Source organism: Dendronephthya gigantea, unplaced genomic scaffold (assembly GCF_004324835.1).
Source record: "Dendronephthya gigantea isolate DGI-Jeju-01 unplaced genomic scaffold, DenGig_1.0 000071F, whole genome shotgun sequence".
NCBI lineage: Eukaryota > Metazoa > Cnidaria > Anthozoa > Malacalcyonacea > Nephtheidae > Dendronephthya > Dendronephthya gigantea.
In genome coordinates, this window is record NW_021163081.1 from 799481 (window position 1) to 819193 (window position 19713).

The 19713-nt window shown below is 36.7% G+C and overlaps 1 protein-coding gene across 1 annotated transcript; it reads left to right on the forward strand.

The window, feature by feature from the left end:
• Positions 1 to 1296: 1296 nt before the first annotated feature.
• On the forward strand, positions 1297 to 18298 carry LOC114531418. The gene is made up of 4 exons (XM_028553026.1): positions 1297 to 1304; positions 1501 to 1678; positions 1895 to 3080; positions 16296 to 18298. Exons 1-4 carry the CDS (start codon positions 1297 to 1299, stop codon positions 18296 to 18298), a joined length of 3375 nt encoding a protein of 1124 aa, XP_028408827.1.
• Positions 18299 to 19713: the final 1415 nt, after the last annotated feature.

Consider the following 19713-nt stretch of genomic DNA (forward strand, 5'->3'; position numbering starts at 1 on the left):
ATCACCTGCAAAAAGGCTTACCAGGTCATCAGAACAAGCCTGAATTCTATCATCATTAGTCCCACTTGTTTAAACTGATTGGTTTTCAATAACCTCCACATCCAACGTGTGCCCCGTCTGTGCAGGTTCTTTGACTATCTTTGTAGTTTCAGATTGACCTTCTTGGGTCGTAAGTTTGGCTCTCTTTGGAGCATGAGTGGTTTTTCTTCTATGTCTTCTTGGACTGTTATCAGGTTCAGAAACATATTCTTCTTCCGCAGCCGAATCAGGGCTATCTTTGTCTAACTCTAAAGCTCTCTTACGAATATTTTTATCACGGGGCCCTGAGTTTGACATAAATTTGCATAAAAGAGTGTTAGTTTGGTTTATTCCTTCACTCATAGATGTTAATAATGAGACAAGTAATCCTGATTCCATTCCCAAATGTGTGGGAGTATCGGAGGCATTTGTGGTGGCACCATGTGGTGTTGATTCGAGCGGTGGTGTCTCGCTCGACATCCTGCAAATAAAGAGCAATTTAATATGCAAAAGAGCAGTATACTTAGCTGACAGTGTGGAGCTGGAAAAAAGAACTTCTCCAGCCAAAGTTTTTCTTCTTTGATGCCAGATGGGTGCGGATTTCAATTTTTTATTTCAACAAAATAAAGCGTTCAAAAAAGGCTGCAAGCAAAGCGACACTCCTCTCTCGTACATCTCTGTAACAACTATGGCTGATGACGTAATAGAATTAGCCACACTTAAAGCAGACTGACTTCTAGGTAAGTTTTAACCACAGTGAAAGCCTTTTGACTAACATTGTTTTTTTTTCTTCTAGGGTGTCCTGGATTAAAATTCCCATAATACAGAATGTATTTGTGTTACCAAATACGGATGTTGCATTTTATTGCAAGAAGCTACACACAGTTGCATTCAATTGACATATGCATTCTCATGAGATCCGTTTTTAGATGACTGTGTAACAATATTTTATCATGTATTACTTGATTACCTTTAATTAATATCAGGCGCCATTGTGGACAAAAGTCTGTACCACGCAATATGATACAATTTTGACATATTGTATGTATCTCTAATACTATATCAGGTCTGATTTAGTTGTATAAAGCCTGTTTCCATTAAATATACTCCCCATGTTTTTATAAAAGGTCTGATCATACGTATTCTATTTATGTGATCTGAGTTTATGTAATTTCTGCTTTTTTTTCATTACATATTGTTGATATACAGTGTCTAGTGTATTAGATTATTTAGAAGATTGTTTTAAGGAAAAGCTCAACGAACCAACTGACTTAGAAGATGTACCAGTATCATCAAGGTATTATTCAAACCCAGACATTTATTTTTAGATAGGTATCATTGTGTATCAAAAAATAGTTTCCAAGTTTACTTTGACAAACAACTACACTTGTACTTAGGATAATATTATATGATTTGCAAACTCTAGGTATCACTGATATAATAGCAATAACTTATAATAATTTTACATGTATATGTTTATAGATTTGAAGTATTGCTCGGTGTTGGATCGAGCTTGAGACATCCATGTCTAACCAAAGATCAAAAATTGGATGGAGCAATAATGAGTCGTCTTTTTGCTCAAAAAATAATTTGGCTTTGCCCTTTTGAAGATCTTCCTTGTAGCTCCTCTAGTCAATTGACACTAGATGATCTGTTTGAGGTAAATTTTCTTCAGACTAGAAATGCAAGCCAAAAGTCTGCATGTCATAATGAGCATTTTTCTGCTTGTAGACAACAAAATAATCATTTACCTATGAATAACTGCATGATAGTGCTATTACTGAATATATAATATGAACACTTGGGGTTACAAGTATGAATCATAAAACTTGAGGTGTACTTTTCCTTATTTCCTTTCATTCTCACTCTAATATAGGATGATGAGCAGACACTTGAGATAAGCATTGGTGTGGAAAAATCAAATAAAAAGAATGCAGAAGCAATGCAAAAACTTCATGATGTATACCCAAATAAGACAGAATCAGAATTGCATTCAGCACTTACAGCTTCAAATGGCAATGCAGAAGATGCAGTACACTTACTGCTAGATGATGAAAATTTCCATCCTCTCCAAGATGATGTAGCATCCTCATCTAATTCAGCAGGCAATGATTTCTTATTTACATTGCATGAACCAGTGGATATAATTTTGAAGAATTTTGTTGGTAATGCTGACAATGATATTTGGGTGGATGTAAACAGAGATGATTTATGGTGTTTATGTTTGAGTTTCTACAAGATAGCATTAAAGCACCCAGACAGGCTTTCAAAAAATCTTTGTGTTAGGTTTGTTGGCTCAGGGGAGATGGGTATTGATGCTGGTGCATTGAGGAAAGAGTTTTTTTCATTGTGCTTAGATGAGGTGGTAAAAAGGTTATTTGAGGGTGACTTGGCTTTGATTCCCAGGCGAGGAATTGGTAGCAAGGGTATTCAGTTTGAGGTTGCTGGAGCACTGATTGCTCATTCTGTCTTACAAGGTGGTCCAGGCTTTCCTTTTCTTGCTGAATGGGTTGTTGATTATTTGCTTGGAGAAGATCCTTCTAATTTGATCGTTTCTAAAGAATATATTTCTCAAAGTGAAATGACCTTTAGACTCTTAGAGTTGATAAAGGAACTGGATAAGGCTGAAACGCCTGAAGCCTTGCATTATATTCTTGAAATTCATGCAAAACATGACTCATTCTGGGAAGTTATCAATGCCACTGAGTCAAGCACGGAAGTTATCACCGTTGAAAACAAAGGATGTCTTTTGCATGAGTTGATTTTCAATGAATTAATTCGACAAAGAAAAGATCAACTAAATGCACAACGAGATGGGCTACAGGTGTTGGGATTTTTGAACCTGTTGAAACAGCATTGCAAAGTGGTTAATCAAGTTCTTTGTCACCATATACAAGAAGTCACAGTAGAGCAGTTCATGTCATTTCTCATGAGCAACCCCAGTTGCCATGCAGAGAGACAAGCCTATCAATGGCTTCTCGACTATGCCACATCTTGTGATGGTGTAAAGGATGGAGATTTCCCAAAGCGTAAACTGAGCACTCTGCTGAAATTTACCACAGGTTTGTGGAATATTCCCCCAATAGAAAGCAAGATGACTGTACATGTCAAGTTCTTGAATGATGACAATGAAGAAAAATTACCAAAGGCTGGTTCTTGCTCTAACATCTTACACCTACCCACAGCGCATTCTTCCAAAAAATCATTCAACAATAACATGGACATTGCATTGAAGTATGGTCACTCGGCTTCACAGAATATTAACATTTTTTATGTCAATACTCACTTCAACAAGTTTATATTATGAACACAGGTTTTATTGTTCAACTATTAACATTTGGTGATTAACAGTTTTACTGTAAACATTTTGTTTGGGTTTATTTCAAAACATTATTTGATGTAAGAGTTTTACTTGGAAACATTTTTGCATTTTGCTTTGAAATCAACATTTGCATATATGGTTATATATGTGCTTTGAAGGTTTGATTGCATTATTTTTGAAAAGATGTATTTGTTATTTTTGAAAAGATGTATTTGTTGTATAATAATCTTTAACATGTATAATTGCACAAAGAGACAAGCTATTGCAAAAGTTGTTGGTATAAGCCTATCCCTTCATTGTTGTCATCTAATAAAGGGTTGATAATCTGTTCCAAATAAAGCTGCTGATTTTCATTTAACTGTACAACTGTTTCAGGAATAATCACATCATTATCTGTTCCCACATCTGGAAAGGGAGCATCTTCGTCAATTCCATACTCATCCCAGTTATTCACATAGCAATTCCTCAACAGAATGTGGATCAATATGTAGCAATCGAGTCATTCCATAATTCCAAAGCTGATGAGGTGTTCTGTTGTTAGCAGTAGAGATTGGGTGGTTTGCCCAGTCCCTTTCCATCTCACTAAGAGCTCTGTTTATTTGTGGTAAATATATATAATTGAGACTAAATAAGTGAAGCTCATTTAGGAGATCTAATAAATGATTATCTTCCATGAAGTAAAAAATGTTTTGATAATGTCTGACAACTATTCTCTTGACTTCACCCCAAAGACGTTCGATGCGTTGGTTGTGTACTGACTTCCCTGTAATCATGCTCCCTCGGTTCAGACCTTTAACATGAAGCATGTATCGGGCCACATCAACATTTTCCATCCCAAAATTTGATCAGACACGAGAAGGCTGACCATGAGTTGCAACAGTTACACCGAAGAAACACAATCAATCTGCTGTAGCCATCTATTCCTCGGTGAATGACAAATCTCCATCTGATCAGTTTGTGATGACCATCAATATGCCTATGATTGTAAGAAAAAAAATTCTTACTTTTTATAATTTTTTAAGTCGTTTTGATTTGCCAATGCAAATTATATGGTTTTGCCAATCCAAAAATGGCTAAGTTTAAATGGTCAAGAACATATTCACACTAATATTTATCAAACACCGGTACTTACCACAGCGAATTGGGTCCTCTCACATTGTTCTGTCTTCTCACAATGCTCACTGTTCTTCACAGTGCCCTGCTTATATATTTGAATATGTACAATGAGGGCCACTTCTACCTGAAATTGTCCTACCAGATTCGATTCTTCGTCGCTGAATAGTTTTCTCGCTTACATCAAAATATGCGGCAACTTCTTTCCAGGATCTTTGTATACTATACAGGGTTCGAATTAACAGATAGCGAATCGCGATTCGCTATCCATTCGCTATCCTTTTTTGCGTTTCGCTATTCAATTTGTAATACCGCCAGACACCCAAAACATTTATATTTTAACATGAGAACAATTAATTTGTGAGCTTAGCAGAATAAAAGTCGGGATAACTGGAAGGAATTTGAAAGGTGTGTCTTACAACCATTTTCGTCTAAGCACAAACAAGACATTTTCACGCGTTTGTTTACGTTTGTAATGTGACCTTTGTGGTTTGAAACAGATGTCAATGGTGCAGCACACGATTGATTAAAATTTGAAACCCGCATTTTTGAGAATATATTAGATTGACGTCACGCGAGATTACAACCCGCATTTTTGGGTTGCCTATGATTAAAATAGACAGCGCAATGTCATATTTTGATCCAGGTTGTATCAATTTTAATTTAAAACATTTAATTCAAATGATACAAGAGCAACAAAACTTGTTAAAATAATCGTTTCCATTTTAAACAGTAAACGTCGTGTTTCAAGCGCTGGCTGAGATTACGACATTCTTTCAAAATCCAATTAGCAATATTTCCATAAATAGCAACGTAGCAAGTTCAAGTAAATTCGAGATGATAAGACACGTCTACCCAGCACGCGTCAACCCAGCACGCCTAGGCGGTAAAAAATAAGACGTCAACCAAGGCACGCCTAGGCGGAGAGGACCTATAAATGTGTGTTGAAAATACTTCAAATGTAGTTAGATCTTGTAAGTTTGATTGTAAAGATGAGTTCCAAAGGGAAGGATCATAAAGCAGCACTTAAAACAGTACAGCGTTGGGAGAAGGAATTTGGTTGCAAATTCGACTATGATATGTGGGATGGTTTTGTTGTACGGATAGGATGCAAACTTTGTACAAAATGGGAGAGACGTATAAACGGTATGAAGAATTTTTCCACTACTTGGATTCATCCGGGTTCAGAATCTGTGAAAAAACATGCTGTTCAAGGGCACACAAACAGTATAGCTCACATGGAGGCCAAGCGAATCGAGGACAAGAGCAAAATGGGAATTGAAGCGTATATGAATCGGGTAGTGGATGAAACACCTATCGGTCAGAACTTTAAAAACATGTGCATGAGAAGTAACCAGAGAAAGTCTAGAAGCTGATTTAGCAAAAGCACGTTATTACTCCATTTTGAGTGACAGCAGCACTGATGTTAGCACAACTGAACAGGAATTAGTGTATGTTTTATTTTCAAGATGGAACACATGTCGTCAAATTTGCAGGTGTTGAATCGGCTACAACAGCTGATGCTGAAGGATTATTACGCGCAATGGAGAGTGCTTTAAGTCGACTTGGTATTTCTTGACCGCCTTGTTGGTCTCGACGTGGACGGAGCAAGTGTTAATATGGGCATACACGCTGGCCTTGGTGCAAAAGTTTGTGAATCTGCACCTTGGCTTGTTTTGGTTCACTGCTTTAATCATCGTATTGAACTTGCGTTGAAAGATGTTTTTGATGCGTCAGCATTTTTAAAAATTGATCAGATGCTCCGAGTACTTCATGCGCTTTACAATGCCAGTCCAAAACGCTATAGTGAACTAAAGCAATTAGCAGGAGCTTGGCAAACATCTATTCCAAAACCAACAAAGGCAACTGGCACTCGCTGGATAGAACACAAAGTCAACGCAATGAAAATAGCTTTAGAAAATTATGGGGCGTTTCTTAGTCACATTGAATCACTTTCTCAAACCGATTCGAATCCAACCAAGCGAGCGGAATTTGAAAGGGTATCTGAACAAATGGAAAGATGCTACATTTCCAATTTACCTGGCAATCTATTTGGATATCCTTTCTCCCATACATCGCTTAGGTTTGGGTTTTCAGCAAGAATTGCACGATCCAGTTAAAGCGGTTCGTAGAGTTAAGGAGTTTTCCTGGTCCATGATGAAATTACGTGCCTTAATAGAGAAGTCCCTCAACGATCGCACTAGCAAGCTCACTCATTACAAACGACTTATCGCTGAACTTGAAACCAACGAAAACGAGGAAACAGCTTATCAAGGCATTCCACTAGCTTGATTCGATTTTGTAAATGATGATGTTGCAAACCAGTATTCTGAAACAATAACTCAAATCGTCTCGAGCATAAAGAAGCGGTTTCAAGATTTGAATGCATCTCCAGTTTTTGCTGATATCACATCAATTTTGGACGTTTCAGTCTGGCCCAAGGAATTGAATGACGACATTTCATTTGGTGATGATGCTGTGAGTAAGTTGCTTGATTTTTTTTAAATTCTTTTGGAGAAAAATGGTTGTAAAGTTGACGAAGCATTGTTAGAGTGGGACACTCTGAAAACAATTGTTCAACCGCTCTTAAACAGTACAGAAGTTAAGTATTTGGAAGTCTGGAAACGCATTTTGACGAGTGAGTCGACCAAGAATGATTGCAAAAACATTCTTCATTTGATCGAAATTCTTCTCATCATTCCATTTACAATTGCAAAAGTTGAAAGAATGTTTTCACGCATGAATCGCGTCAAGTCAGACTGGAGAAATCGTCTGAAGCGAAGTACACTTGACGACTTACTACGAATCGGCGAGGATGGCCCATCCCTTAGTGAATTCAACCCAGATATTGCTATCGACAAGTAGTTTACCAACAAAATAAGACGACTGAAGACTGGAAAACACAACTATCCTGCTAAGAGAAAGAAAGCAGCAGATGGAAATGCGGTAACAAGTTCACAAACTGTAGATATTGCAGAGTATGTCTTGTCTGACTTGAAATCACCATCGCCATCCAGTGATGAAGATGACTCTTAAATACGAAACTAAAGTACAATATAATAGTTATACTTATTGCACCGCAAATATTCAGAGAATTATAAACAATCATTATACGGCTTTTATACAGTTATTTTTATACAGAAACAGGCGGAAAATTGCTATCCACTTTTAAAAATTTAATTCGAACACTGATACTATACACCCATTCGATTTCTTCTCTAGTGATTAATTTTTGAAGTTTACCCATCGCTCCCACGTTCTCGAGCTCATAGGGTGAAACAGCTCTCTCATAATCTAATTCTGCAACATAATCACCGTCTGCAAAAACAATACCTTCAATCCTTTGACAAATACCTCGAATTTTGGTAGTTAAATCATTGAAAGTTACTGTTAAACCTCCATCATTTTCCATCTCTTCATAACGTCGACACAGAACATTGAGAACATTTAAGAAATTTTCCAACCTTGCCAAAATTCAAGTGCATTCAAATTTCCACTGAAGATTTGACGCCTATCTTGTTGTATTTGGTTGGGCAAATCAATGAGAAACTGTTCAACATCAACTTCGTACTCCATTTCGTTTTCATTTGTAGCAGGGTTAAGTATTTCATTTAATTTATATCGCTCTGCTGTCGACCGCGCACTATTACACTCGTTCCCAGGTTGGACCTCATATATATAGATTATAGAATCACACTTTATATAAATGACGATTGGACCTTATATTATATAATGCATAAATATTAACATAAATTATTAGACACTGTATATCAAGAATATGTAATGAAAAAAAAACAGAAATTACATAAAATCAGATCACATAAATAGAATACGTACGATCAGACCTTTTATAAAAACATGGGGAGTATATTTAGTGGAAACAGGCTTTATACAACTAAATCAGACCTGATATAGTATTAGAGATACGTACAATATGTCAAAATTGTATCATATTGCGTGGTACAGACTTTTGTCCACAATGGCACCTGATAAATTAAATTTATACACTCTCAGTATTGATGGCCTGTTTTACTTCATGTTTTACTATTTTTCTAAAATTAGTGTGGTAATGATGAGATAGATACCAAACTACAGATTTCAGAATTGAAGAAAAAGTTATGCAATTTTTATCTTTCATTGTATGCCGATTGGGTTAATTTTAATACCCCAATCCCACCTCTCTAAGGTCAAGCTTCTGCTCATAGACGTTATCGACCTTAATAACATATTATGCCCCATCAGTTCTATAATGTTTTGTAAGAAGATTTGATCTGCATTGGACATCGTTCGATGATTTGAATTCGTAAACAGCTGCCATTCCATACACACAACTACCATCTCTTACTGCCTCTTGAATATGCTGAAGGTTTTGCTGTTGGAATTTTCTTTTTTTGAACGCTTCTTCAATTAACTTCGGCCGTTTCATAACATCATGGACGACTTTATGAAATCCACCTTTACCATGCACGTCTGCGTTCATTAAAGCTAAAGACACAGGAGTTGCACCACATCCTTCTTTACAATTTGGGTTAACTCCAACAGCCAACAAACACTCCAACCCTTTTTCCAGGGACGATATCTGCTTTTCAACTTCTGACATTTTATTTTGATGCATTTCAACTGACCTCATAAATTCATACTGTGTTCGCGCGGCCATTATGTCGAAATGCTTCCCAGTAAAGTTGAAAGGAATGTCGTAGGATTTAGGGCAAGGGATGGAAAATTCCTCCAACGATAAGGGAAGATTTATGACATCTGTCTTCTTTGTCTGACTATTTTTGCAAAGAGTTTGCTTCTTAGGAACTGAAACCCTAAATTTTTCGTCATGGCCGACGCTGAGATTATTAAAATCAATTTTGGACAGCCAAGAACTCAGTTCAGCGTCTCCCATTTCAACAAACGGCTTTGGGGGTGTTGGTGTGACATTTAACATCTTTTCCAGGAGGTCCAAATAATAGATGTTGCACCAGTCATTCCACAACTTTTTATGATTTGGCATAGATTCTTTTAAAAGAAAAGAAACTATTTTAAAAATTCAGAACAACCTAACCTGAAGCATGAATTAATGAACTTAAAAATAATCATGAATGTTCTGCTACAGCATAATGTATTTCCAGGTACACCTTAAATAAATTGCCCACAATGTTGCATGGTAGATAAAGTTGGTAATATTTATTTAGATTGCACTGTTGAGCAGTACATCTCTGAAATTTGTCCTTGTGCAAACTTTGTTACAACACTGCAACATTTGAGGTTTTCACTGTTAAACAACTTGTACACAGCCAGGAGGCAGGAAGGCATATGGCTGTGCACAAGATTTAAATTGACCATATTTAGTTTCTTAATGTGTGTTACAATGTATGTAGTACAGTAATATAATTGTTGTTGAAAAGAGAACATCCAGTTTAACGGTAAAGACCGACGGTAATATCTCAACACAATGTTTTTTGGCAAGGATTTTTCTTGTAGTTGTTGCTGCATTTGGTAAATTGGTTTCAACAGTTTAGTCTTCTCTCACATGACCGACAGATCACATATGGAAGGTTGCTACTTTGTGGCAACTTATCACCATAAATAATATTAATGTCGCAACGTTAGAGTCTCAAAACAAACCTTTACAGTGCCCAGAACACCAACAAAATTACAGAGTGTGCAGCGTGAGATATTGACTGACAATTTAGATGGATTGTTGTAGTGCTTTTTTGGTGTGCCTTTACTAGCCATTGGCGAAAACTGAATGAGTATTCTTTTGAAATTTTATCTAATTCCATGATTAACATGTAACTTAATACTCCATTCTTCTCAGGCCATGGCAGTGTTATTGAATTGCAATAACCAAAATCTTCAACTGTGAACTATGTATATATTTTCCATTTTCAAAGGACAACGCACAATACCATGAAGAAAATTTTGCAGTAACAAACATACACTCCTCTCCCACAGCAATATTTCAATTTAGCTAGCACCCAGAATCTTGGTGCAAATTCTTGATGAACTTGTCAGCCTTTTGCTGCCAAACTTCGGGTGCTGACTTGATTCCGAATGGCATGCTCTTCCAATAATATCACCCAAACAGAGTATTGAAGGTAGTCAGTTTACAGGAGCTCTCTGATAACTTCACTGATAACTTCACTTGATATTCATTGAACATTACAGGTTGCACCAGTGTCAATCTGAAAGGCAATATCTTTTGTTTTTTTACTTTAAACTAACGAATGCTTGCTGCTAGGGTTTGCTCTTTGCCAACAAGTTAATATATAAATATTCGACCTCTTGCGAGACTTGATTAACTTTAGATGAATGGCAGACTTTCTCAAAATGTCCTGTCTTTCCACATTTCCAACAATGCTTCTTCCAGGCTGGGCAATTTTCTTTCTTGGGCAAATGTCTACGACCACAAAACTTGCAGGCTTTGAATTCTCTTGGCGTTTTGAATTCATCAGGCATTTCACGTTTTGACTTACTCTAACCTAATTTTGCATCATTCTGAAGCTTTACTGGCGGTTTTGACCTTGAACGTTTCACGAAATTTGCTTGAGATTCTTGATGTACAATTTCTTTAGCTTGGAAATAGATCAGTTCTCTTGACTTATGTATCTCGATGCATTTATCCAAGTCTAGAGCACGTTTCCCCAATAGCTTTTCTTAAACAGGGTCATCTCCAATACCGTATACAAACCTATCACGAACTAGCGACTCACATAGTTCCCTAAACGCACACGTCTTTGAGAGCTTTAAGAATGTTGTTATGTAAGCATTTAGACTTGCCATTGCTTTGGTTCTGCTTGAAAATTTTGTATTGCTCGAAGATTTAATTTCTTGCAGGTACACAGTGCTCTTTGAATTTCTCCAGTACTTTTGCTATTTTGAAGTTGTCACCTTCATCATCCCACTGAAATGTTTCGTACATATCCAGGGCATCTCTTCTGATTACGTTCAGAAGGGCAGCAACTCTTTCTGTCTTCTACGCAACTCCCACTGGTATTTTGTAAGCAGGCTATTTCATAAGGTTCACAAGCTATCAACATGTGACAAGTTGTCCCACAGAGTTTTTTTTCTGAACAGGAAGATCAACCATCAGGTACTGAAAGGTTTATGATATTCATTTTTCGTTCAATACTGTTCCAAGTATACAAGTCTGATTTGTTAACAAAAAGTTTAAGTGGGACTGTGGGCTGTTTATATTAGGAATTTTATGTATATACACTAGTAAAACTACACAAGTTATCGTCTGTTTCCTTGTTTAAAGGGATAGGGTGTCAGATAGATTAGGGGCAGATCTAGGATTTTTTTACGTTAGTAAAAATTCAGCAGGTCAATAGTATGTATGCAGAGTAAGAAGAATTCTAATACCCCCCTGTAATCTACTAGTTTACTTGCTGTATATTAACATAATGTAAATGAGTGTACATTAGGTATATAATAGAGGAATGTGTAATTTGGCGGAATTTAGAATACACCAAGTTTTAGACAAGTAATATACATGTTCTTTAAGCTAAGACATAAAACATTACATTGGTGACGAGGATATTGGCAAAGAAAACAACCTATGCGAAATGATGTTTTGCTGAGAAGCTATTCAGATTGAGACAACCATATAAACATATGTGTTTAATCAACCGTAGCGACGCAAAGAAACAGCTGTTCAGCAAACGATAGAAAACACCTTCAACACTATAGTAAAAGCCTCAAGTTAATTATGGCTAGTGCACTACCGCCATTCCCTAGCTTTGACCCAAGTCCAACATTAGGCGCCCCATGAGTTCGATGGAAGAAATACTTAGGACATTTTCAAAATTTGTTTGTAGCACTAAATATTATAGACGCAAATCGACAAAAGGCCCTCCTAATGCATTTCGGTGGGGAGGAAGTCAATGATATTCTCAAAGTATTACCCAAAGCAGAGGCTAATAAAGATGAAGATCTGTTGGGAAAAGCAATCGACGCCCTTACGAACTATTTTCAACCGAAGCAAAATTTAGCCCTCGAAGAATAACAATTCAGACAAGCGAAGCAAGAGTGTGACAAAGATTTGATGACATCCTATACTCGATTAAAACAGCTCTCATTAACGTGCCAGTTCCACGGCGGGCACTGGCTGGAATAAATTCGCTCACGTAGATCGTGTCGGTCGCGACCCGCAATTTTTGGGAAACTGGGTTCGAGTTTGCTTAATACGGAAAAACAAGAAGTTTTGATTTTATCTCCACTTTTACGCCTTCCCATAAGGCCTCTTTTTACTGTTCAGAAAATTGAGTTAATGAGCGAAGTAAAGCTGAACAAAGGCTCCCGTTTGATAGCAAATATGCAGAGAAAATATTTAATTTGACCTACTTTTTACGTGCAAGTAGATACCCTATTTTGAAGAATTGTTTTGGTATTCACATTAAGTACACACAATGATATGTTTGGCTTCATTCAACTTTGGGCAGCTACGTTGTTGTGCTTGTTCTTTGGCAAAGACTTAACGCTTAGGTATTGTTCTTCTATCGTATGTTTTTTGTTTGGCAAGAAAGCACTTGTTTTTCTTGTATTTTGATGGATTTTATCATGTTTCTAGCATGGCTGCCTCAAGTGGTGTAAGGAAGAGGCAATACAACAGATTTCCTGTTGGGAAATATATGGTCTTGCAGAAGGAGAAATGGGACGATGTTTTAAAAGAAACAAAAGCTATTCAGGAAACAGATGTGCAATTAGCTCAGAAAGAGAAGGAACTTTGTTCAAAACGTGAGAGAATGAGACGAATAGATGCAAAAGTTAGTGTATTTTTTTATATATTGAGTTATATAAACATTAATTTGATTGTGCTTTGAATGTAGACCTGAGCAGCATGTTTCACAGACTGGTACTCTACTACACAGCCAGAAACGCCACAGACTTGTTACAAGTTGTCAGTTTTACCGGCTTGTTTCAAGTTGTCAACCAGTTGCAAAAAGCTGGTTAATTTCAACAAGTTGCGACAAGCCTGTGAAAATCAGCCTTGTTGCAACTTGTCATTTGCCAACCTCGTTCCCAGGGTCTTCTGTGTTCATGGCGAGGGGAAAGGCCAACGAAGACCCTGGTCAAATTCGAAGGAATCTCCAAGATTCTTGGAGATTTATCGCATGCGCAATAACAAACAATCGAGTGTTGCTGACTAGATTAAGCGCTGGCGCTTACAATTTTTTGTGTGTTTACCTCGCGTTTTATTCTAAAAGTTAAGCGAATTTATGCGAAATATTTACAATAAATGGTTCAAGACACATGCTTTAACCATACCTCATAAGATTGTAATGACTTTCAACATGTGAATCTTAAAAAACTCTTTGAGCTTGTATGCAAGCGTGACCGAAATAGAAAAATTATACATTTGTTGTAAAACATTGGGGAAGCAAAACAAATCCAAGTTAGCAGAGTATTTTCGTGATATTCTCCAACATAAAGTTCGCTAATGCGAACATTTTAGACATGGTTGGTGAGGCAGTGAGGCTAACTAAATTTTTATACCTATTTTCCTCAAAGTTTTCAAGTATATACAAACCTCATCTCATTGTTTATTTCTATTTCTGCTAGTACGCTGGTATTGCATTTATTTGTTTAACATGAAATACAATCTTTCATCAGTTAATCTGTAGTCAAGATTTTAAATAGTGCATGTGACACAAACTATTTACATGTATTTTCTGAAATGAAAGATTTCAATGAAGGTTTTATTTTGTTATTGGTTAATATTGTCATGTTTGCCGGATTATATGCTGGAATACTTAGGGTCCAGTGAGGTACCAAATTGCATCCCTCACCTTTGTTGCAATATTAAATGTTCCTATGAATGTAGATGCAAAATGTGTAGTGGAAAAAAATAAATTAACCACACCTTTGAATGCCAATCATTAGTCCAAGACCAGCCAGGACTCAGGAAAATATCAGAGGCACATTGCAAGATCATTTTACATTCACTTATGAATTATAGACTCAATCTTGGATTGAAAAAAAAAATAAATTTGGAGGTATTGACCTGAATACAGGATTTACAATCCAGTTGATTAGCCAAATTGTGGCACAATGTGAATTTATTACTTCTGCTGATCAGATGTTATCTACCTTTCAAATTTAGAATAAAGAACATGCTGTCGCATGCATTGACATCATAAATCAAAGGTCTCAGTGAGACAACTCACAGATGCACAAATAGCATTTTAATTGCTGGATAGTAGACTAACCAGATAAACAAGTTTTTAATACTAAGCGCGCAAAGCAGGTTGGTAAAGTTAATGGCACTAAAGAATGCAAGACTGTTAGCAATGACTCACTGTGAGTCAAAAATGTATGTGGACATTAATAGTAACAGTTGGAATTTACAGGGCCAAAATTAGATGCAATAATTTGAAGGAGTGCATATTCATATATTTGTATACAGACTTCTTTTGTATATGTTTTCAAAAGAAATCTGTCTGACAGAACAGAATATATTAGTAATTAACAATCCATTACAGTACTTTATACCAACAATAAGGTGCTGTTTACATGAGCCCGGTGACCCGAGATTCAACGAAGCGTGAGAGGACTTTGAGGTATTGAAAAAAGTCTTTAAGACACCAAATAGGTACATGCTATTGTTGTGGTGATTATACGACTGCCAGGATCATGTTATCCGCTCATTTCAATACCTCAAAATTATCTCACGCTTCGTTGAATCTCGGGTAACCGGACGCATGTAAACAGCCAATAAGACCATTATTTTGACAGTTCTGAAAGAATCATGCTTTCCACTATTCGATAAGATATTTCATGTACAAATGAAAAAATACATGGCAATAATACACGGCTATATAGAACTACTTTAAAGGAACAATTCTCTTGAAGAGGGCCACATACATCTGTCCTGCAATAGGAATCGCTATAGTCAAGATTTAAATATGAAAACTCTAGCGTTAACCTCGTTCAAGTATAGTTTGAATAAAATAAACATACCTTGACCCAGTTGACCGTCGATTGTTTTTACAAAGAATTCTTCAGATAATCTCTACGACCAACATTAGCAACATTCCATTAGTCATCAATGACAAATTTAAACAATACAATGTTGAGCTAAAGTTGCACAACTACACAGTACTATACATGAAATAAATAGAGACAAGCCAACAAATCTTCATGTGGAGATTGACCAATCAGGTGGCAGATTCCTTCAAATTTGACCAGGGTCTTCGTGGCTGTTCCCCTCGCCATGAACACAGAAGACCCTGGGAACGAGGTTGGTCATTTGCAGTCTTGATGCAACTTGTCAATCCCAAGCTTGACAAGTCTGATTCAACAACTTGCAGGAAGTCTGTTGTAACTTCTAACAGGCTAACAGACAACTTGATTCAGGTCTAATGAAAACAACTTGCATCAAGTCGTTGACAACTTGTAACAGCCCTGTCTGAACAAGCTGATGCAAGCCATGCGAACACATCTTATATCAGTTTGATACAACAAGTTGCAACAGGCCTGCAGCAGACTTGTTGCAACTTGGGCGTTTTTGGCTGTGTATATTATATTGGCTTTTGTATTTTTTTTCCTGCTGCACACATTCTAAATAAAATTCATAATTGCCTTCAGATTGAAAACCTTGATAAATATATTGAGGAAGGGGGTGATGTTATCAGTGAAGTGAATAGAGCAGGTAGAGCAGGTCATGGTAGTTCAGAGCCACCTAGGAAGAAAAGATTTATTTCAGAGAGGTCAACCTCAATAAGGATGAGAAACCCCACTCAGTTTGGTGCAAATAGTACAGTTAGTCTAGCTACTTCAAGAAGGAGGAGATCAGAGACATTTGAGGCAGCATGTCAGATTCATGAGGCTACTAATCACTCAAATTTACCAGGCCAAGTTGGTCTGTGTGACACAGCAATAACAAAATGTTCTGAAAAAGTTTCAGTTAATGTTTTTTCAACAAATGTTAAAACAGTTAAAAGAGTAATTCCTAAGATATTACAGAAAGGTATAAATGATTATGAAAAGTCAAATGATAACATGACAAGAAGTATCGTTGTGTATTATAGTGGCGGTATAATGGGTAAAAGGAAGTATCGTAATGTTTATAGGGCAAGTAGTTACAAAAAGAGTAATGAAGCAAAGTCTCTTCATATAAAAATCAATAACTGCCCTATTCCGAGACTGTTGCCTTACCACAAGCTGGCACATTATATTAAATCAATAGATATTGGTAAACTTTATTCCATTAGGGAAACACTTTGTGATGGTCTAGATGAAATTGACAAAGTTGATGGGGTGTATAGAAATAATCAGGAGATAGTTCTTATTCTTGCTAGATATTACTTAGTGTGTCAAAAGAGGTACGAGCTTGTATGGTTTAAGAAACAAACTTACACTTTCAATATTTCACTTGGAGGCGATGGGGCACCATTTGGAAAAGATGACACTTCGTGTTGCTGGTTAGTTAGTTTTCTTAATTTAGGCAGGAAAGTGCTAAGCAGCAATGATAATTATCTATTGTTTGGAGCCAATTGTAAAGAGGATTGTGTGCCAGTGCGTCGGTTTCTACAAAAGTGCTTGAGTGATATTAGTGTTTTGGAGAAAAGTACCTTTCAGGTTGAGTGTGGTGGTGAGATGGTTAATGTAAGATTTCATGTCTCAGAAACTCCTAACGACATGAAGATGTTGGCATTCTTGGGTGGAGAACTATCAAACGCAGCCACTTTCTTTTCTACCTTTGCAAATGTAAGCACCCATAATATGAGTTCTCTTGCAGGTTCTTTCAGTTTTTCTGGGAAGGAAATGTGGAAGACCTTGAAATATGAAGACAGGGTCTCTGCTGCAAACAAGGTTGGACATTTTAAGAAAACTGTGGCCAAAAAACCATTGGCACCAGCCACAGTAAGATCTAAGGTAACATCCTTCATTGCCCAGTTGAAAAGCCGCCAGGAATTTCAACCCATTGTTGGAAGGTTGATTGATCGGGCTCATGTAGACCTGCTTCACCTAAAAAACAATGCTTGTGCACTTACCCATAGGTTGTTGCTTCATGAAGTAATTGCAATGTCAAAGCTTGGACAGAAGGTGAATTCTTTTGCTCAGGTTCCTTCAAACTCTCCATTTAAAATGTACATCCTTTCCATGCGTGAATGCAATTTATCAAGGTTAGCGACTAAGATCATCAAGTGGTTTGATGAAACTGGTGCTAATGGCAAAAGTTTTGAATATCACTTCACTGGCAAGCTGCCAAGACTTTTTCTCCTGCATTTCATGAAATTAATTTCATATATTGAACCTATTTCTGAGCCTGGTAGGCAGAAAACTATTCTGCATATTCTTGCATATATTTGCCTTCTTCTTAGAGATTGTGTTTCGATATTCAGTCAAATAAATATTTCAAATGATGAGATAAAGAAGCTTACCAATCTCTGTCGAGACTATTTCCAGGCAAATGCTCTGTTCTTTCAAGTAAATCCCACTGTTTGGACAATAGGCAATATTGTTCCTGCCCATACCCAGTACATGAAGGACAAATATGACCTTGGCCTCGGTATTAACTCGATGGAAGGACGAGAGGCAAAACATGTCTTCATTGCAAAATACAGCAAGAATACCAATTTTGTTTCCAGATGGAAACAAATTTTCCGACATGAATTTGTATCCTTAATTTGGTTCAGGGAGAGAGGTTTTAACCTTCCTAATGAGAGATCTGATCATTCTTGTGCCAAGACATATATCCCCAAACAAGTAAGCTCTGGAGATTTGGCATACTGTTATTGTGGGTTGCAGAAGGTGTGCATATCAGATGTTAAGTGTAGATTCTGTGCAGATAAGCTTATGAGGTTGATTGTATCAAGTGTTTCCTCAGGGAAAAATCTTGTGTTTAAGTAGGTTTGTTCAGCTTGGCCAACTTGGGTTACTCAACTGCCAGTGTTCTTGTGAATTATGTTTCAGCGTATTTCAAATGCACACCAACAGTAATGAAATATTATTTTTTCTTTTCATTTGTAAACATTAAAATGGATTTTTTGTACAAAAGCTATCATAATAGTACATGATTTCAACAGCAGTTCAATCAACATATAAACAATGTTCAAAATGAGTAATACAAATCAAATTATATATAAACAGAAAGTATATAAATTTTACAGTATGAATCTCAAATTTCAACATTAAAAACCCCATCCTATGAAAGGTCACAATCATCTCCAGAAATTAATTCAGCGATACACTGCTGACACATGTAATATACCGCACAATATTTTTAGCTTGAAATCAGCCAAAAAATAAAAACATTGAACATGGGCATAGTAGTTCTTATATAAAAAGAGTATCAATGAATTAACTATGTTGGGGGAATCTATGTACATTCCATTCTCCATAATTAAAAGAAATTGTCAATTGCCCCTTCTTAAAATTATACATGAAAGCAAAATCTTTCCTATCACTTACTATTAGCTCAACTTTGTGTCCTTTTCTTCTACCTGCTAAAGTTCTCTTAAAATAGTTCATGACCACTTTATCTTCATATCCTGACAGCAAGGTAAATAATTTAGTTGTGGAATGACTGGTGGTGAAAGAAATAACCTCTGCTGCTTTGTTATTTGCATAGAAGCAATGAGGAGGGGAAAACTATGCCACATCAACATTTTTTACAACACATAAGACGATATTATAAATTCCATATGGTATGTCTCTTCATATTTCTGCATAGTATGGACTACGAATATGTTTCTTACAGCTGAGCCGTTGATAAATGGCGTTAAGCCAGAGCACGCTTTCTCTTCTTATCACTGGAAGGAAATGAAACGAAGATGACAGTAGACGGAAAGCCTCCATTTTACCTGTTTCTTGTGGTTCTTTCCAGGACATATTGACAAGTGGTTCTATCATTTCCAGTGCTGAGTCACGAATTAAGGTCTTGTTAAACGCCGATCCACCTTCTTAGCTATCTAAAAAGCCACCCAACGTTTGCTTAAAAGCTTCCTTATCACTAATTTGTGATTGACTAACATTAATTTTGTCATTTTCTTCCTCATCGCGGTCGTTTACTACAAGTTCTACAACCTTGGCAAAATCAATAACTCCTTGACCGGCCGCCATCTTGTTTTGAATATTAATTTATGTGAATTACCGCTGTGTGATATGAATGGCAAACATGCGCGTTTTTGAAAGCATTTATGCCCGTCATGTTCGGTGATCCAGAATGTGAAATCAAATCCCAAATTATACTGAAGGGCTATTCCTCAAAGTTACCTTGAAAGGCCCTGAGCTGCCCGGACATGAAACTCTAAGAAATTTTACGT